The sequence below is a fragment of the Nicotiana sylvestris genome, chromosome 11 (assembly GCF_000393655.2).
Source record: "Nicotiana sylvestris chromosome 11, ASM39365v2, whole genome shotgun sequence".
In the NCBI taxonomy this organism is placed as follows: domain Eukaryota; kingdom Viridiplantae; phylum Streptophyta; class Magnoliopsida; order Solanales; family Solanaceae; genus Nicotiana; species Nicotiana sylvestris.
Window position 1 is genome coordinate 119,534,421 of NC_091067.1, and position 16,392 is coordinate 119,550,812.

Below are 16,392 nucleotides of genomic sequence, written 5' to 3' on the forward strand. Positions count from 1 at the left end.
AAAACTTCAGCTCCTAGAGCTGAAGTTCACCAGTTACAAAACAAAACATTCAGCAAAAACATGCTGTAGTTTTTACAAAAAATAAAACACAAATTCAACTCCAAAATAATGTTGAAGTTCATAAAAAATATAACAAAAAACACAAAACACGAAACAAAACTTCAGCTCCTAAAACTAAGGTACCATTGAAGTATTATAAACTTCACAGTTTAATAGTATCATCTATTTAACTCTCAAAAATTTTAAAAATTTCGACGTCTCCAAACATTGAAGAATTTAAAATTTTCATCAAAAACACAAACACACATTCAAAAAACCTAAAAACACAATCGTAAAAGTAAAACTATCGCACTAATAAAACTAAACCCTAGGAAACTATTTTATCATAAATACATGACTATCAAAACCAAAACCAGAAATTAAATCGTAAAAATTAATACTAAAATAAAACCCAGAAAGTTAATGCAATGTACCTGTGATTATACGTAATGTTATTGGGGAACAAACAGTTGAAAAATAAAAAACAACGACGAAACCTGTTTGATTTCAGAGAAGAACAAAGCAAAAAACGTGAATAACGGGAGAGACAGAGACAGTAGAGTACTAGCGTATACTTGAAGAGAAAGTAGTCTTTTAATAAAGAAGAGCAAAATAGTCTTTTTAAAAAGCTTTTAACAAAAACACGAGTACGGGTGCAAACAGAAAAACAAAGCGGCTACAAGTTAAAAAGGGGCGATCAAATAGGGCGCCCCATGCAATTTTTACCTAAAGACATAACCAAGTAAATAAAAGTATTTGCTCCCTAAAAACCTAATACCATCTCCACAAACGAATTGCCTGTGAAAAAAATAATAATAACATCCAGTGATATGCCATTTTGAAGCATCTTATTTTTCAAGAACATAGCTTCATTTGGTTTACTGTCTACAAATTAATAGTCTATACAAGGAAGCTCGAAACTGTGCCTCTAGGTAGCCGGCTATGAGAAGTGCATTCGTAACTCAGCAAAAATTTATAAATACGTATTTCACTATCGGAGCAAAAAATGTGTAATTTCTCCCATGGAACGTTGAAAACTTTCTAACCACGACAAACTACAGATCAGTAGGGAGCAACTCATCCAAGGACGATTTTCCTTGAGCCTACAAAACGTAAAGCAAGCTTCAGAATTTGCTGGAGCCTGAAGCTGAAGTTGTCTGGCATCGAGAATCAAGCAGTTTTCACTTTCCGAGATGGAGGACGGCGGAACAGACTGATAAGATCGTCAAGACCCTGTTGAGCAATACCAGTCACATTCAGTTCTCTTTTCTTTCCATTAGATTTTTCCAGTCTTTCTTTTAGCTTCTTTTATTCGTACGGGGTTTCAATGTTGTGCAACAGTAATACAAGGAAGAACACAAAATTAGCAAACCAGAAGGAAGTTATAAGGGATTTAATAAACTAAGAGTCATACCCTGGTGGTGATGACAAGAAAACTGAAAAGTGTAATCAAGTATGATCCGAGAACTAACAGCAAAAGCAAGTCGAATGTCACACTGGCAACCTACAATAAGAAGAAAGTAAGGTGTTAGATTTCTACAGGTAATGAGGAAAATGATTTGCCACAATAAGCTCAAAGGCAAATCAAGTAACATGACTCTAGATTAATAGAGGTGCAAGATGAAACAGAAAGGCCACGTTAGGCAAGAGAGGCCTCAACAAAATAGACCTATCTGTTAAAATTACAATTGGACCTAAACAATTCAACAATGATCAATGATGAAATATATTGTACATTAACAATTTCATCTCTTACAACCGAACCATTCTTTTCCACACTTCTCTATCAAACTAAATATAATACTACATTTTTGAACATTTACTTTTATAAACCATGCAGTTAAAGCAGATTTAATCTATTGGGATGGAATAAGTATATTTTGAGAACATCTTTTTTAATGTCTTCTATGTTTATTGGACATTGCTATAAAGGTAGCTTACGTGGAAATATTGATCTAATTATCAAGACATTTCCTTCATCTACCTTCCGCAGACACCTCCTTGCCTTTTTAACTATTAAATACAAAAACCATTATAGACATGACTACTAGGAAGGTAGTGGCAAGGAGACAGAAGAGGGAGTGGTCTACGCACCTGATATATATGTAACCTGCCACTAATTGAATCGTAAAAAGTAAACACTCCATCTAATGTCTCATGCTGTATATTCACCTCAGCAGTATGATCAGCTAATTCCTGCAAGAGATAGAAAGCACATGTCGTCAAAATGAGAGAAAAAGATATGGCTACCAGAAGGAGCTCAAATTGATATATGCCAATGCCAGAGTTATTTTTTCTTAAATGATTATGAAATGAATATGCCAGTGCCGGAGTAGTATCTCTTTTTCAAATAAATGCCCTCAAACATATTGTAGTAAAACCAAAACCTGCTTGATGACCAATAATCAGAAGCTCAAATGGCAGGTAGCACTTTAACAGGTCATACATGTGTATAAAACCAATAGACCAACTAGTTTGAAACCAAGCAAAACCAGCTCAATTTGGCTGGCCCATCCTCACCTTTTTCAGAACATCCTTATCCCAAAGTTTATTTCGACCAACAGAAAAGCCCTCAAAAAAAGAATTCCTTTTCTGGATAAATAGAAAAGCTTTTAAAAATAATATACCAGAACCAAAATCTGCTTAATAACCAATAGTCAAAATCTTACATCCAGGGGGGACGATAATAGGTCAAACATGTGGATAACACCAATGGACCAACTAGTTCGCGACCAAGCAAAACCAAGTTTGTTAGCCCATCCTCGTCTTTCTTAGATCATCCTTGTCCTATTGGGCTGATTTGTACCAACAGAAAAGTCACCGCAACCAAGTGCTTCAAGCCTAGTTGTGACCTAAACTTCATCTCCGACCATGTTACAAAGGAGACATTCAGAAGATAAAGGAGAAGCTCACATGGTTCCACATATATCATTACCAGCAAGAGAACTGATTCTCTGAAAAATCAGAATCCAGTTTCCTTTTCCCGTAAGATTAAACAGTAATAAAATACCCAACACATCCAGTTTTCTCAAACAGCCATTGCTTCCAAATGATAACCAATTTTAACTGATAAACGTTCTAGAAGAAAATTAAATGCATAAGATCTATCTACAAAAGATATTTATATGATACAGTTTAACTTGGCTGAAAGACTAGGAAATGCTATTATAACATTGTTTTAAAAAATTTGAGCTGCTAGAAATTATTATAACACCAGTCAGTCATGTGAAAGATGTCACCGTCTATCTTTTGAATTATTTTTGGTATGAGGGAACTGTTATGAATCAACCCCAGCCCAATAAGGATATCAACACACAAATAGCTATTGGGCCGAGAACAAGCAATAAGGTCAGGCTAATCTAGGATCCGGGTCGAGTAGTGAGCCCAAAAATTATTCTATTAAAAGAGTAGTGGCCGGTGATTTTGAGATTATGCATATTGTTGAGAACTCTGCTCCCCTCTCGTCTCCGTTCTTGTGACTTCTTCCTCTGGACTATCTCTTTATGTTCTCCCTCGGCTCTCTCTATCCTTCTTCTCTGAATCTCCTTCTCAGTTCTAGTTTCTGTTATTGTAATGATTGACTCTTTGAGTTTATGAATTAGACATATCATTTCCCTCGTTTACTTTGTGTTGTGATTCAAGTTCATTACATTGGTGCTTTCATCGATTCGGACTCCAATGGTAGCGGTGATACTAGATAAATTCAGCAACGGCACCCCAGAGAGCTGGGTTTATCAGGCGGAGCGTTACTTCAAATTCCTTGGCTTCTCCGAGGAAGACTGGTTACCTCTTCCTTACTTCTACCTTGAAGGTGAGGCCCTCGCTTGGTTTGATTGGCTATATCGTAACAAATAGTTCTATGATTGGAACCACTTCAAGGAGAAATTGTTTTTGCGATTTCGAAAATGGACCTTAACATATTCCAATAGGAGTGTGGCTGATTCATCCCTGGCTTATCATAGCTACGTTAGCTATGCTACTTTGTGTTCGTCTGAAGCCCAAGTATCTCCCTCACCTGATTTGAGTCATAATTCCAACTTCTATGGGTTAGAATCTACACTCAAAGTTGGAAACTCAGAAGCGAAGCATGTGTTCGATGAAATGTCTACTAGAGTTTTCACCAAAGCCGTGGATGAAACTTCTTTTGTTAAAGCAGCATGGCAAAGCACAGATGCACACGTCTCTATCTCTCACTTTTTAGCTGATTTGAACGATAATCAATCACCTAAGGTGTTCAACGACATGTTACATAGTGGTTGTCCGAAGGTATTCGAAGGGGTGCAATCAGATGCTACAATCGAACTGCCTGATGCCGAAGCTACAATTCCTGAAAGCAGCAAAGTCCAACTGTTCGATGACAGTTCCAATAGAGACATGCCAGAGAGGTACGTTAATACGACTTCTCTTGATCGTGGCTCTAGTGAACGGCAAAATGAATTTGAGGTCTTAGAGGACATGTATCTTGCTGACTTTTTTATTGGACCACAAACTATTGTGAATCTATATCTTGATAAACTTTTTATGGAGAATGGGGATGGGATTTCGATAGGTAAAATGCCTTCGGATGAAACGATACCGGATGTTGAGCATGGAAACACTAGTGGGGCAGTAGAACATGATGAAGGTATTCTATTGGTGGCGAGTGTACCGCATATTGCTTTCTCAAGGAAATTCGATAGTACTTGTAAGGATTACTCGACCATAGTTGTGGACAATTTCAAGGAAATACCTGAGAAATCAGCTTGTCGTATTGATAACACTTTCACTTATCAACGTCTTTCGAATCAATTTCCATTTAATCCTGGTGTAAATCTCGCTGTGGTCATTGTTCGTGGAATTGCGATGGGTTTTTGTGTAGGAGATCCAGGAATAAGTTTCAACTTCAAGTCTCTAACAGGTTATACAGTGAATGTGGAGCCACTGCAATTGATGGGATCTACTGACATATTTTTATTCTTTGCAAATATTAACTCCATAACTACAGCGTGGGATCCCGGACAAGAATGGTGTTCGAATGCCTACATTTTGTACTTTGATTCGATATTGGCTGCAACTGTATCTCCAGCTTTTCATTATTGTTATAATGCTGAAAAAGACCTTTCATTTGACTTAACAGAGTTGGAACCAAGAGACATGGTATTACCTTGAAGACTGAACCTTCTTGTTTTATTGTTTGCGTGCAATACTTGGATAAGGATACTTCAGCGAAATACGTACCCAAGGTTATAACAGAAGCAAGTGGTGAAGTTTTACTCAAGCTAAGATATATTGAGAACGTAGAGGAACTACTTTTGCTGGGCAAGTCTTCCTTACTTGCATATTCTAACTCTAAGAGTAGAGTGTGGGATCTTGGACAACCCTGGTGTGTGAATTCCTACTTATCCAATGGGTTCTCTGTTGTCTATAACTATATTGCATTCACGGGTCCTTTAATTGCAGGGGAAGAATATAGTCCAATCTTAGATGAGTATTTTGATGTAAAACATGACATTTTGGTGGCAGATTTCAAACACATATCAGAGTGGGAACACAGTTTTAGTAATGTTCTCGACGATATTCTAGTCAAGTATGAAGCTCTCGAGGGTAACATGGTTGTGGATACATTAAATGAAGTGGAGTTGACTGTTCTATATAGTCAACTCCACTCTGTTCTTAGTACGGTTGTGAAAAACATAGCGAGAGGTGAAAAGGCCCAGTTGACAATGAAGCCACAAGATAGCGTTGGGAAGAGAAGAAAACCAACCTTGAGCTATAGAGGAACAATCTCGCCTACTGTCTTGCCAACAGAAATAAACTTCGGCTTGATCTCATAGAAGACTATCTCAAATGTCAAGCTGACCAGCATATCGCAAGATGGCACAAACCTCATCGAGGAGGGCCATGACGAGGAGAATGGAGATGAGCTTTTTGAGTTTAGGAGAGATGATGAGCAAGTTATTGTTGGGGTAGATAGAGTTGAGATGACAAGAAAGAAAAGTAGAATTAGACATTCCCATGTTACTGATTCATATATTTTTGTTGAGTTGTCCATTCAAATTGTAGTAAACAAGATGAGCTTTCCTCTACTGTCAAGGAAATCAATGCATCCAAGGTTGTGGAATGCACCAAGAGAGTTGCTTTTAGTAGCCAGGAGCTGTTGTATAACTGAGTTGGTTGGACTCTTTTATAACAGAATTACCAACTTTCAGTTGGCATCATTGGGTACCACAATAATTGGACAATTTTAAACATCCCAACAAGCCATGGGGAGCAAATTTATTGTGTGAGTGTGGCTGGTTTTGTTCACTTGCTACAACTGTGGAGTTTGATATTAAAAAGAAGGCTTCATTGGCAATCTCCAAGGCTACATCTGGTAGTACTAGTGAGCAGATCAAATACCTTAGTAGTGGTGGAGGCTTTACATATGAACTCTCACGAACATGGGTGGGGGACAAGTAACTTTGTTGAGACTTTTGGCGATGTGGTTATTGCATTTCCACAGCGTTACTTCAAGCTCCATCAGTGAACGTCACCACTATGATATCATTGTCTTCGAACCTTGAGGACAAGGTTCTTTTTGAGTGGGGGGGAGTACTGTTATGAATCAACCCCAACCCAATAAGGATATCAACACACAAATAGCTATTGGGCTGAGAAGAGCTATTGGGCCGAGAATAAGGAATAAGGTCAGGCTAATTTGGGATCCAGGCTGAGTAGTGAGCCCAAGAACTATTCTATTAAAAGAGTAGTGGCCGGTGATTTTGAGATTATGCATATTGTTGAGAACTATGTTCCCCACTCGTCTCCGTTTTTGTGGCTTCTTCCTCTGGATTATCTCTTTCTGTTCTCCCTCGGCTCTCTCTATCCTTCTTCTCTTAATCTCCTTCTTAGTTCTAGTTTCTGTTGTTGTAATGATTGACTCTTTGAGTTTATGAATTAGCCATATCATTTCTCTCGTTTACTTTGTGTTGTGATTCAAGTTCATTACAGGAACTGTATAAATGCATAAAAAGAATGTCCCATTGCCAGTTGATCAGAGTCTGTTCAAACAATTTGGGATATCATCCAGTAAAGCATTCTAAATTCATTCTGTAGTATTGGAAAACTATGAAGAAAGAATATATTCACTATACAACATGACCGAGGTATTAGGGCAATGCATGTTCAACTCTAATCCTGACACCCAGAAACACGAATTGTTGATGCATTTTCAGAAATGAGAAGCAAAGCTTTTTTTTTTTTTTGCAAAGAACGGTAGTACCTTTTGCAGTGCCATGATGAGTGGGTCATTCTTAGGAAGAAAAGGTGCCACTCGAGCAGTCCTGGACAAAAGGTCCAGCCAAGACCGTACATAGGAAGGATTAACAGCCAAACTACTATTGTCGGAAAATATATTTGTGTTTTTCCCTTCCTGGCCGTATATATGTCTCTGTATACATAGATACTTGTTAGACAGAAAACAACCATATATTTAACAGGATGTAAACAAGGATATTCCTCAACCATGAGATTGCTCACTTCATGAGATAATAAGCAATGGTTCATACTTTAGTTGATACAACAGAAAGTCTACCACAAAATAATAAGGCATGCAAGGCTGCAAAGATGATGTACGTCCACATGCTTTGAGAGTCTAGAAAGATTTACTCTTTTTGGGAAAAATCCTAGAAGATTCTCCTAGAATCCAGAACTAGTTGATCAACTAACACAGTATGTAGCATACTGAAATCATCAGTTCAATATGAGTGAAAACATGCTAAACAGAGATCCTACCACCAAAACTGATCTTCTTACATACAGCTTCTCAAGAACATGAAAAATAGACGAAAGATTGCCACAGCACATGAAAGTTTGTACTCCATATTAATTTCGCCAAAAATAGAACAAAGATAATCCTGAATTAAAATAAATACTACAAGAAAACCTGATGCATAAGATGCATACCTCTTCTCCTAAACAACTACAAGCAATCCAGGACATTATAGCTCCAAATGTGATAAGAAAGAGAACAAATCAAAATTTTGGGACTCCTAACTTCACTCTTAAAGTTTTATGATTGTACTATTCTGGAACTGTTAGCCTCATCCAAAAGATCTCTAAAAGATACTCTTCAACAGAATCACGTAAAATTCTCATATTGTTCATCTGACTTATTTAAAGAAAAGATGCAAATTAAGCTAAACTGTATTTTGGACAGATGTAATTAGGTCTTGTTGTAATTATGGCTTCCAGCACAAATTTTGTGTTGATGAATATACTGTTACCTTTCTTTTAAAAAAAAAAAAGATGCAACATCAATAAAATAGTAGATATATTACTTATAAGCTAGCAGATTGCTTCCAGGAATCGACCAAAGCTTAAACGTTATTGTGGAAAACGTGAAGAGACCTTCAATGAGAGTAATTTTGTCAATTAAATGGAGTCATGGAATGATGAGGTAAGCACGGTTCTCTAACTTATCTTGTTTATGTTGAATAAATTATGAGGTTAATGCTGATCATGTAAACAGTATATGTGCAAAACATTAAATGCAATGTATATCTTAACAAAGAGAGAAAGATGTAGATGTGACACGCATTAAAGGTCCCGTGAATGGCCAAATAAGCTTCCGCTTTTCCTTTTTCAAGTTCAAACAGTTAGGTCCCAGTTGTCTATTTCTCAAAAAGTAAGATAATGTCACTTGAAGGTTGCTTGTTTGATGATTTATGAAATCACACTTCTATTATTATTTCATCTTGTTTGGAACAGGTTTGGCGGCAAAGATGTAGATCCTTACTGCTAGACTTTCAGCAACAAGCTTGACACTTCGAATAATTGAGGCTTCACTCACAGAATGTCTGGGAACAGGAAACAAGGATTTCAGCAAATTGCCATCGAAAGAAGTTTGAAAATAGGACATAGAGGCATCAGTAGCAAAGCCACTACCTGTTATCAGACAGACCGCCAGTGCTTTCTAGCAATTCAGGTGCAGTTGAAAGCTCAGAAATTGTTGCTGCAGTAACTCTCAGCCTTGAAAACTGTTCATGCTCCCAGGCTACCTACAGCATTTTAGTAAATTTAGCACACTAAAACTATTACACATGGCATCCTAAGAAAATAAAACAAGTAAAAATGGCATGAGTAACTGAACTTCAACTACAGAACAAAGCTCAATAACTTATTGTTCAGTCAGTGTTAATACTGTTCAATTATTCATTTATTAATGCGAACCTGTAGTATAGTACAAATGAGATGGGAAATCTCAACCCTACCCCCAACATAAGATCAGATAGGAGGTTCCTCCTTCCCAAGAAAGAATGCTGCATAGAATAAACTGTTCCTGGGGTTCCCTTTTCCTTTATGTTGCAGTTTATTTTGCCTATGCCGAAATCTGAGTTTCACAATGACAAATTATTAGCAGCCAAGGATCATCTTTAGCAGCCAAGGCGAAGATGATTGAAGGAGAAAAAGAATATCCAGCACCCACATACTGTTGGCGTTGCCACTAAATTACCAGTTTACTATAAATTGCACTAATAACACCCAATCGACCAGCAAACACCATAGACAATATTGTTAAAATCTGTGACCGTGACCAGACAGATTCTGCCACTGACAAAATCTCATTTTTGAGTACCAGGGCTCTTGTCACAAATGTCACCAGAAATGCAACCAAGCACAAACCTAACCTCAACCAGCAGATCACTATGTAAAACACACTAATGAGTCGCACCATGGCCAAATTGATCAAGTAGGAAAATACTAAGCAAATTTGGTCCAATAGAAATGGCAAACTGTAAGTTTTCACAAAAATAGCCTTACATAATTTAGGTATGTGTCTGATTCAGGGGAAGGGGGAATAATTGCTCGAATTAAGCAGTAGTCAATTTTCTCACACAAAAAGGCATTTACAAAGTTTTTCTTTCACCATGAAAATGAAAATTCCATCACCACATCAGAAAACATTCAATGCCCCAAATACCCTTTTTGCAAAAGAAGTTTCTGAGGCTCTAAAGCTGGTCTAAGGGTCTGCATATAGATGACATCATAGAACAGGCCTGACCAACACAAAAGAAAGATGTGTGCTTACTCGAGGACTGGAGATGTTTATTTTCTTGTGCTTAAGACCAACTTGAAGCCCCGATTCTTCTGCTACACTAGAGAAACCCTACAAATACAGATTTTTAGATTAGAAAGGATTGCGGTAGAAGTAACAAAAAATTGAAATGCTCCAAGGCTCTTTCAGTTGATAGATCATTCAATACCTGAAATATTTGTTGAATGTACGCGTTTTCGGGAGGTTTTGAAACATGAAGATGTAACTCATTGCCCAAGGACCCAAGACTATTCAAGCAAATGGCATAGTCTATACTCTCACGTAGACGTTGGTCAAAACTTCGAAGCCACTGAAGAAAGAAAACTACAGATTGGAAAGACAGAGCAAGATAACTGCAACTTATGCATAGAAAATGTTTGGGAAAGAGTAGTGCACCTTCTGAGTTCCGTTGTAGTTATAAGGCCCACCAGATGTCAATCCGAAAAGTAAATTATATCTACCTCTTGTTTTAGGATTTGAATACAGAACCGAGAACAGCCTAGCTATCTCAAGAAGAGCCACGACACCACTTCCATTGCTATCACTTCCAACTGACAATGCCTGTAGATTTTAACATAGAATAAGTGATAAATGTCATAGTGTATACTGGCAGTTCACAAGTTAACGAAAGTTATCGTTTACCGGTGCAGCCCCAAAGGTGTCGTATGAAGCAACTATGGCAATAGTAGGGAGTTGGCTCGAGTCCCCGTCAAGTTTCAGTCCAGGTAACCATCCCTGAATTCACCCATAAATAATAAATAATAATAAACATCTTAACATACAAATACCAGTTATCAAATTAACTTTATTGATTAACCTAACTTATTAACCAGTGCATATTTTAGATTGTTATAGTAGCTTATTTGAGCAACTCTCCTATAATTCAAGAAAATATCTATGGTAACTAGGAAAAACATTAAAAAATTACTATAAAACAAATTTTGGCTAACCACAACAAGAAAATGAATTCATGGGGTATTTCAAATGATTTTTCAATCAAATAATAAAAAAGAACAATTTAATGATAATATTTATACCTACCGACTACACAGGGTTACAATATTTATAGCAACTTCGGCATGCAAAATGAAGAACCACAAACATTTCCAACTACTAATGCGGTTAGCTTTAGCAACCATAGAAAGAACAACATCTTCTCCACATGACAAAATGAAACAAGCAGAACATGTCCACCTTCTTGCCTAAGTTGACATCAACATGAACCATGTTTATATATTAGTATCCATATACAGTGTAGTTACTACAGGCATAATTTGGACTTCAAAATGTGTATTCATAGTGCTTGGGTAGCAACATATAGCAGGTAGGACATCCAGTAAGGATCAAAAGCCCATTATTGAGGAATAGCTTCATACTTCCTTTCTGGAGCAATGAGCCCGATATAGCAAGTATGCCATCACAAATTGTTTCCATAGTTCTTGGAGAGCAAGAGATAATAGATAGAACGTTCACCCAGATCAGAATTGTTATAATTAAGGCATAGCTCATTTCTTCTCTTCTTCTGGAGTGATAAGCCAGTGATAGTGAGTATGTCATCACTAACAATATCCCCAAGGTCAAGCGAACCAGGGGCTATGAATTAAAATTTGCTACCTGCAACCCCTCTGGAAAAAAAATCCCTCCTCAACCACCTCCTATCCGGTGTAAAACAATAGCTAATAACGTTAAAGCAGTAGTTCCTAAACATATAAGAGAAAGTGACCACAATTGATAGCAAAAAGGGGCGATAAATTTTAGCCATCAATAATGTCAATTTTTAGGGCAATAAGAAAGGTTAATGTCAATAGAAAAAACATCAACTTGAACATTCATAGTAAGTCAAATTTATCCAATTTAGAACAAGAAGGTGAACTAGAACCTGAATATTTGCAATGGTGGGAGATGCAATTCTCTTAGGATCTGAGGCAGCAACAACAAGCTTGTATCTGTAGACATGTGATCAGCCGAATCATTGACACGAGGAAATGAAACCAATTTGACAATGACAGAAACAATGTCAAATATCAGATATTCATTCAATTTCATTTACAAATAATATAAATCAAACGAAACTAAATAAATATCTGTGCACGATCAACTAGTTGTTCAACATTCTGATGTGGTTATATTCTTTCTTTTCTTTTCTTCTTTTTCTATCTTTTGGTGGACAAGCACGTATACAATAAAGGCATTAGAGATAGTAATCAAACTTTTCAGCTCAAATAAAATCTTATTTTGGCAGCAATAAAATATGTTGAATTAGCTGAAGAATAAAGATGAGCAGAAGCATTTAATTTTATGATGGCGACTGCAGATAGTTAAGAAATTTTACAAGCATACTAACAATAGTAAATATTATTCAGACTACAAATCTTTAGGACATCAGTCCAATATTGTCATGTTTTAGTAACTTGTTGTCAGGCGAAAGAGGCAACTTCTATCTCAAAAATAATAGTGAGACATAAACTTACCCGCCTGTAGTAGCAGTTGCAGGTTGACCACTAGCATCATTTCTCTTGACTTCAGCTAGTACAGCATTGATATTATCATCCTCAAAAGCAAAATATACAGGGTACTGGAAGAAAATTTCATATAGTTAAACAATCACCACATTTATGTCATATGCAATAACAAATGTTGAATTTTTTCAACATGAAGAAGATGCAACTAAACCACAAGTGCTATCCAAACGAGAAATCTAGAGAAGATGTACAATAAAAATACTATCCAGAACAAAAACATTGTCCAATGTTTGGGGGAGAACTTACAACAAAATGCAGTGAATTTAATTATATAAAATCACATATAAATGGAGACACAGGTCACATGTATTAAACTACCTCCATCGCAATTCAACTGTTACGCCCCGTAACATTTCGTCAATTTTTAATGCATCTTAAGGTTTATGTAGGCATATAGCTCCATCTAATTATCTCACGTTGTTTGGAATGGACTTTAGAGTTATTTCTTGAAGTGTGGTGTTCTTAATTTAATACAATGGTAACAAAAAAAATTGATTTCACCCAAAGAAAAAAAAACGCTAATGAAAAAAAAAATTATATAAAGACTGATTAAATCAGTTAGTCCAGAAAAAGGAGACGCTGCACAAAGAAAAAATATAATCAAGGAACCAGGAGCAAAAATTAGAGCAGAAAGAAAAAAGATAATCAAGGATGTGTTTGCCTCACAGGGATGTTAGCATGATTAAAGACTGATTAAAATTATTTTTAATTTAAAGACTGATTAAATCAGTAAGCAGAGTAAACCAAACCAAACCAAACAGGCGCCTAGACAAAGGCCAAAGACAGCTCTAGGAACGTGATGAAGGTGCATTATAAATCTCATGCATTTAAGTCACTGAACACATAACCAGGAGCAAGAATTAGAGCACAAAGAAAAAAGATTATCAAGGATGTGTTTGCCTCACAGGGATGTTAGCATGTATAAGCAACCGCTCCAGCTCAGACACTTTATTCCTCAGAAGGTCAAAATCACCATCATCGCCAGCTGCAGCGTCTACTTTTTCTAGACTAAATTTAGGAGGCAGTAAAAGCAGTAAGCCCCCTAAAAGCTTCCCTTGTCCAATATATCCTGCAATAAAATGGAAAACAGGAAGAGCAAGCCCAATAGACAAGTGAGTGAACTAGAATGTATCAATTATGTTGTACAATGAATTTTTAAATTGAATTTTTGGATTAATTTTTCTTTCTGCAACTGTCAAAATTTAATATGCCCTTTAGCAGAGTTGGCAACCCAACAAACAAAACAATTACTATCAGATCAAGTCAACAACAATCAAGCAGTTGAAAAATGTATATACCAAAAGTATTTTAGCAGACTTATCACTTTAAAAACAAACGCCGAGACAGAGAAAAGAAAGAAAATCTCAAAGTGCAATAGAAGACAATCAATTTACATTAGCAAAAGTCAAGCATTCATGTTTTATGACACTAGAAGTCAATGTCCCAAACAGTGAAAGGAGGGCCCCACTACTGAAAATGCTTGTTTACCATGCAATTCAGCTTTTGAGAATAAACCAGAATCTTAGAATGTTCCTGCCCGTAAATAAATCACTGTAGCAGTCCCAAATCAGTTTGTCCTTTCTTCGAACGATATATTTTTTCTGCATTGTCAACCTACTGATAATTTTCACTGTCATTCCTTAAAATAAAACCTTCTCTGTTTAAGTGTCTACAAGCAAATAGTTGTATAAAATGAACTAAACACATTCCTCAAAATAGTCAATGTATCTAGCTTTTGCCTTGTTTTTTCTTTATTTGTTAAGGGAAAAGATCCAAATTTGCCCTTATACTATTCGAATATGCTCAGTTTTGCCCTCCGCTCTACTATTGGTCCATTCATACCCATTTGTTTTTTGGTAAGTTAATGGATTTCATAGAAGGGATCAAGAAGATGCAAAATTCAGAATTTATAGAGCAAAAGCATAGAAAAAAGACAATGTTAGCTCTATTACAAAAGGTCTAGTCTAAAGTTAAGGAGCTACAAAGTCCAAAAACTCTTCAGGGGACAGATTACTCCAACTACAAGGACTTCTTAAACATCTAGCCTTAAGAATGTAGTTTGGAGTAGTAATGCCTTCAAAGCATCTAGTGTTTCGTTCTGTCCAGACACACTAGGAAATACAACCAGGAATCATCCTCCAAACTGTCCTGATTGATTTCCCAACCCTACATGAACTCCAACTAACCAGGGCATCTTTAACACTCTCAGGCATAACCCAGTTAAGACCAAAAGCTGAGATGAACATGTTCCATACATATGCAACTGCTGTACAATGTAAAAAAAGATGTCCATCAGTCTCTAAGGCATGCTGACACATGTAGCATGTGTTGATTGTGGGGATGCTTCTTCTGCTAAGATTGTCTTGAGTTAGCGAGGCTTCATAGAGGGCTATCCGCTATCCAACTAAAGTTTAACGGAGAGCAAGGTCGTTCAATTTCGGAGGTGATAAAGCCATCAGGAAGATATGATTTATGATCCCTGCAGTATTTTTTGGCTTGTTTGGACGAAAGGAACCACAGCAGTTCTGACAGAATCTCAACTCCAAACCACTCCCCAAAATCTAGATGTGATCTATTTGCTAGAGCACCCTAACCCTGTAAATAGCACTGATCATTTTCCGGACTAATCTTAGCATAGTTTCTTTTGATGAATTGGAGCTAACACAAATTCTCTTTTCTACCTTTTCCACCTTCTTAATACCATTTAATGAAACTTATTACTTCATCAAATAACTGCATCAATTGCTATTAAAAAAATCATAACAATAACTAACGAGCTTCTTGGCTGAACTATGGCTAGTAAATGCAACTTCCGAACACTAAATTCATCTTCAACTTATTACTTCATCAAATAGATGCATCAATTGCTATAAAAAAAAGTCATGACAATAATAAGCGAGCTTCTTAGCTGAACTAAGGTAAGAAAGTCAATTTCAAAACACTAAATTCATCATCAAAGTTCCTTGTACTGAAAATGCAGAATTCAAGCAGTATATAAAAGCGCGAACCTTTAATGAGATCGAGGTTCAACTCACGAACGGGAAGCATGAGTACAGTGCGAGAGAGATCGACAGAAGCGAAGAGCGAAGAACCGGCGTGGTGATTGAGAGTAGCGAGGCGAGATCCGAACGGGACGCCAGATAGATCGTACTGAACGAGCCGGTAAACGTCGACGACTGTGATGGCATCGCACAGGTCGACGCACGCAACGAGGACTAACACCAATGCGACTACTGGATAGTAGACGGGATCCAATACGGCCGCCGGCCTTCTCTGAGAATTCGCCATTGAAGAATGGCTGCAGAACTCTCTGTGTGTGTGGGTGAGAGGGTTTTGATGGATTGATCTGAAAATATATTAAAGAAGGCAGCGTAGTGTGATGGAGTGTCTGTCTGACACTAGGAAGGGTGAAGTTGACGAAGATAATAGTAAAAGAAAACAAATAAATAATGAATGCATGTAATAAAAATGAAACTATTGGTGGGTGAAAATCATGATTTGAAGTATTTTAAATTATTGTTGGTTTTAAATTAATAATTTATTATATATATATTTAATAAATTTTTTAAAATAAATAGTATAAAGTTTAGACAAAAGCTACTAGAATTGGCCGAATTCATATATCACATATACTTGCTCCTCCCCTGATCGAAGCTAACGAGTTGTTCCAACGGATACAAAAACAAAAGGAAAAAAATAATGTGTGGGGTGGTAGGGGCAGTGGGGTGGGGTGGGTGTGTGGGGTGCAAAAAAATAAAAAAACAGAAATTTAAAAAT

General features: G+C 36.8%; 1 protein-coding gene across 2 annotated transcripts; it reads right to left on the minus strand.

Annotated features, from left to right (window-relative positions):
- Positions 1–807: 807 nt before the first annotated feature.
- Positions 808–16,022, minus strand: LOC104210877 (uncharacterized). Of its 2 annotated transcripts, XM_009759848.2 has the most exons (14): positions 15,624–16,022; positions 13,521–13,684; positions 12,565–12,668; positions 11,973–12,039; positions 10,736–10,828; positions 10,490–10,654; positions 10,263–10,403; positions 10,088–10,165; positions 8,944–9,056; positions 8,795–8,855; positions 7,280–7,447; positions 2,134–2,235; positions 1,454–1,543; positions 808–1,272 (listed from the first exon to the last, which is right to left on the minus strand). In XM_009759848.2, the coding sequence occupies exons 1-14, from the start codon at positions 15,901–15,903 to the stop codon at positions 1,210–1,212; spliced, it is 1,689 nt and encodes a 562-aa protein (XP_009758150.1). In that variant the 5' UTR covers positions 15,904–16,022; the 3' UTR covers positions 808–1,209. The 2 variants fall into 2 exon arrangements, with proteins under 2 accessions (XP_009758150.1, XP_070018488.1); XM_070162387.1 differs by lacking the exon at positions 7,280–7,447.
- Positions 16,023–16,392: the final 370 nt, after the last annotated feature.

Bases quoted from the DNA above. Each gene is read 5' to 3' on its own strand.
- LOC104210877 (XM_009759848.2), bottom strand. From the start codon at position 15,903: ATGGCGAATTCTCAGAGAAGGCCGGCGGCCGTATTGGATCCCGTCTAC. The intron at 1,544-2,133 runs GTGCGTAGACCA...TTCTTATTGTAG, and splicing joins GCAGGTTACATATATATCAG to GTTGCCAGTGTGACATTCGA. The intron at 1,273-1,453 runs GTATGACTCTTA...ATTGCTCAACAG, and splicing joins TTCTTGTCATCACCACCAGG to GGTCTTGACGATCTTATCAG.